The sequence below is a fragment of the Crotalus tigris genome, unplaced genomic scaffold (assembly GCF_016545835.1).
Source record: "Crotalus tigris isolate CLP2741 ecotype Arizona unplaced genomic scaffold, ASM1654583v1 scf7180000024409.848292, whole genome shotgun sequence".
NCBI classification, from domain to species: Eukaryota; Metazoa; Chordata; class Lepidosauria; order Squamata; family Viperidae; genus Crotalus; species Crotalus tigris.
In genome coordinates, this window is record NW_024100576.1 from 208,089 (window position 1) to 211,619 (window position 3,531).

Sequence of the window (3,531 nt, forward strand, 5' to 3'; positions counted from 1 at the left end):
GAACAAATTGGTTTCTTTGTAGAGGACATCACAAAGCTATTTCTTTACTAAAACTGTTTATTTTCTGCATTTCCATTGCAAAATAATTTGCCCTAAGAGGGCTCATATAACAACAAAAACAACAGCAAATGATCACATGCATCCAGAATAAAAAAGTGAGAGCAGATATAAACCACTTTAAAACAAAGGATTAATTCAGAGGAACACATCAACTAGAAAAGTTAGCTGCTTGCTGGCAATAAAATATAGAAAAAGGAAAAAGGAAAAGTTTGGAAAAAGGGAAAGTGTGGCTTAGTAAAGCACATGCCTTGCAGGAAGGCTACCCCAAGTTTTAATTTCTAGCAACTCCAGAAGTTAAAGAGCAAATTGAGCTATGTGGAACAATGAACTGTTTTAGGAGGAAAAATATTTTTATTTGGTAGACATATATCACTAACCACAGTTCAGAGTTTATTTTTTTTCCCCCATCACAACAATCCTATGTGATGGAATACTAGCCAAAAGTGAGCTTCTGTGTTAGAAAATCAAGTAAAAATCTGACTTTTCCTCTTCATAGTCTAACAGTGTGTTCCTCACCTTAAAGTCTCCCAGTGTGATTTAGCATTAAACTGCTTCCTATAATTCCCTCTTATGCAATCAAGCTATGATCATAGAGATTATTTCCATGCTGTTGCTTGAATTTCTCCATGAAAGCTACTAGGTGACCCCTCATAGGTTTTGAATCAGAATGGAGTGATGGGCACAACTACTGGAGATAAAAAGTCCCTCAGAAACCAGGCTCTGTCACACAAAGGGCTTTAAAGGTGATAACTAGTATTTTGAATTACACTAAGAAGCCAATGAGTGAACTAGTGCAGCTTGATTCATACAAACATAACATTTGATTGCCCACACTGCTGTATTCTGGACCAACTATAGATACTGGATGGTCTTCAGAAGCAGCACTATGTAGAGCTCATTACAGTTATTGGAAATATGAGATTCCTGACTCCCCATCTGCATTCAGCTAAACTGGGGGTCCAGTTCATTGTGGGGAAACGAATTTGGCCAGCAATTTTTGTTGTTGTTGCAAGGACAAACATGGCTTCTTTCTTTGACAATCTAGCTACATTTTGGTCTAGCTTGGTTGGGAGAAAAATGATAGCCATGGTAAAAAAAATGGTCCCCAAAAAGTTTTACACAACAGCCATTTTGTGTGTATGTGTGAGTGAGAAAGAGCACTGAAAGGAAAATTCTTAAATTGTTTTACATCTTCAAAGAAAGTTTGCCTCAAGACTAAACACATGAAACAGGCTTATGTGAATTAGATCACTGATCTTCTAGCACCATATCTCTTTTGCAAAAACATCTCCATTCATTATAGTAAGCTTGATTGACATGGAATTTGGCTTAATTGCTTGAGTTTGGCAATCAAGTGCTATGTAGACTATCAGAGACTCAAAAGAGGTAGCATTATTGAATTTATCTACCCACCTCCCCCCTTATAATAACATTGCCAAATGCTAAATTTAAACAAAACCGTAATGATGTGGTTCATGTGAAGGTCTGAGAATGCCTATAATGTTTTAGCAGTGATTCTTCGGTGTTGTATTATTATATTTATAACTTAAGGAGAAACAAAAATAACATTTTAAAATGCTTTAAAATGAAGACCCATCACTCTTTGGGAGTTTAACATCTGCTGAAGTTGGCAGTGCTCTTTGATTTAGTATCTAAGATTGGCACACTAAAATATTATTCACGACTGTGATTCTATTCAAACAGTTTACGAATAAAGGACTTTTTTGCAGGAGTGAAAATTTTCATAGGCTTTTTTCTTCGTAATGCTTTCATGGGTTTCTTTTCTATGGGAGGAATCTCCTTGGGAGTTTTCAATCCCCTTGCCAGACTGATATGTTCAGTGCAGAAATACTTGGTATCTACTTGCGACAAATAAATAAGCATATTTTCAGACAAGTCCATACACTGAGCATGGACCCAGTGGCCCTCACCGTTTGAGCAAAATATCATGGCTGGTTTATTGAGTTCTGTGGAGTACAAGGGCACCCAGGTGTTGATATCAACCTCACAACCTGCACAGCAGGTGATCCAGTAGCCCGATTCAGACTCATTTTCATTATCATCTTCATTACAGGTGTCAGTATCTATGTCAAAGCCGAAAGTGAACTCCTCTGAATCTTCAAAAGGAGTGGACTCTCCAGCATCTTCTGTAGAGCTCTGACTACATACTTGTGCCATCTGTTCTAAGCTCTGATCATTTTCTACCGGACATTTTAATATGTAGAAATAGTTTGCATCTGAAGCCAGTTGCCTATTGTCTCCTGGTATACCAAACAAAATGGATCCATTTCCCATGTCATTCCCAAACCATATCTTGCAGTGCTTGATATCTGGGGTCCATTCCGGTGCCTCTGTTTCCACTATCTCTATTTTGTTATCATCTAGGTTGATGGTATTACAGATCATCCTTTTCTGGTTGTCAGAATGGTAACCTCCAACAACAACAAATTCCTTTTCTCTGGTCTGAGTCATGATGGCACTGGAGACTGAGATTCCTCCAGACAAAATTACACAGCTCACTGCTGGACTGCCCAAGGGAAGATCAATTTTTATTTTATAGAAATTGGGAGGCCTGATATTATTTTCCAGGGAATGTCCTCCTATGATATAGATGACATCATTTTGGACCAGAGAGAGATGAAAAGAAAAGCCATTCTGAAATTCTGGGAGAGCATATGAAGTACAGCAGCCAAATTCAGGGTCAACCAGAAATATATGTGGCATACAATCAACCACACTATTCCACTTTTCAGTTGTCCTCTGCCCAAGAGCTATGTAAGATCTTCCCCCAATTATAACTATCATACTTTTGCCTTGATTGTGAACCATATTAACAGTGTGGCCATATCTGCCTTCAGGGACCTCTCCAACTAATTCTTTTTCAGTACATGTGAATGTGACCTTTTTGTTACTCTTGCTAGCCAGACACATAACATACAGCTTATCAGAAAGTTCATTGTTTGGTGTTTTCCCTCCATGGATGATATATTGGTATTTCTCTTTGATAGCGCAGATAGCAGGATATCGTAGGGGAGGAAGGTAGCAGGAATCCTGAGAGAAGTATGCTGGCTTCAGTTTAAGTTCATCCTTTTTGAAATCAAGAAGGAAAACCCCAGTAGGACAGGACCTCTTTGGCCAGCCCTTCTGTCCAAATAGGAAAACTTGTCCATCAAAGTTCATCAAAGAAAATCCTGGTTGAATCAGAGAAGAATTGTTAATGGTTGATATCATCTGAAGAGACATCTTGTCTGGCAAAGAAGCCATGCTGTTGTCTATTTCTGAAAAACAGAGAACAAGAACACAAACCATAGGACTATCAGATCAGTTACCACTTGGATATGTGACATCGCCTGAACAAATGCAATACATTCTACATGGAGCTGCCCTTGAAAAGCTTCTAGAAATTGCAATTAGTACAAACTGATCTAAGGGACAGATATGCTGTAATATGAAGCCTACACTTAAATATCT

At 38.2% G+C, this 3,531-nt stretch overlaps 1 protein-coding gene across 1 annotated transcript; it reads right to left on the bottom strand.

The window, feature by feature from the left end:
• Positions 1 to 1,752: 1,752 nt before the first annotated feature.
• RAG2 (recombination activating 2) lies at positions 1,753 to 3,324 on the bottom strand. Its single transcript, XM_039329732.1, has one exon. The coding sequence runs from the start codon at positions 3,322 to 3,324 to the stop codon at positions 1,753 to 1,755; it is 1,572 nt and encodes a 523-aa protein (XP_039185666.1).
• Between the last annotated feature and the right edge of the window lie 207 nt (positions 3,325 to 3,531).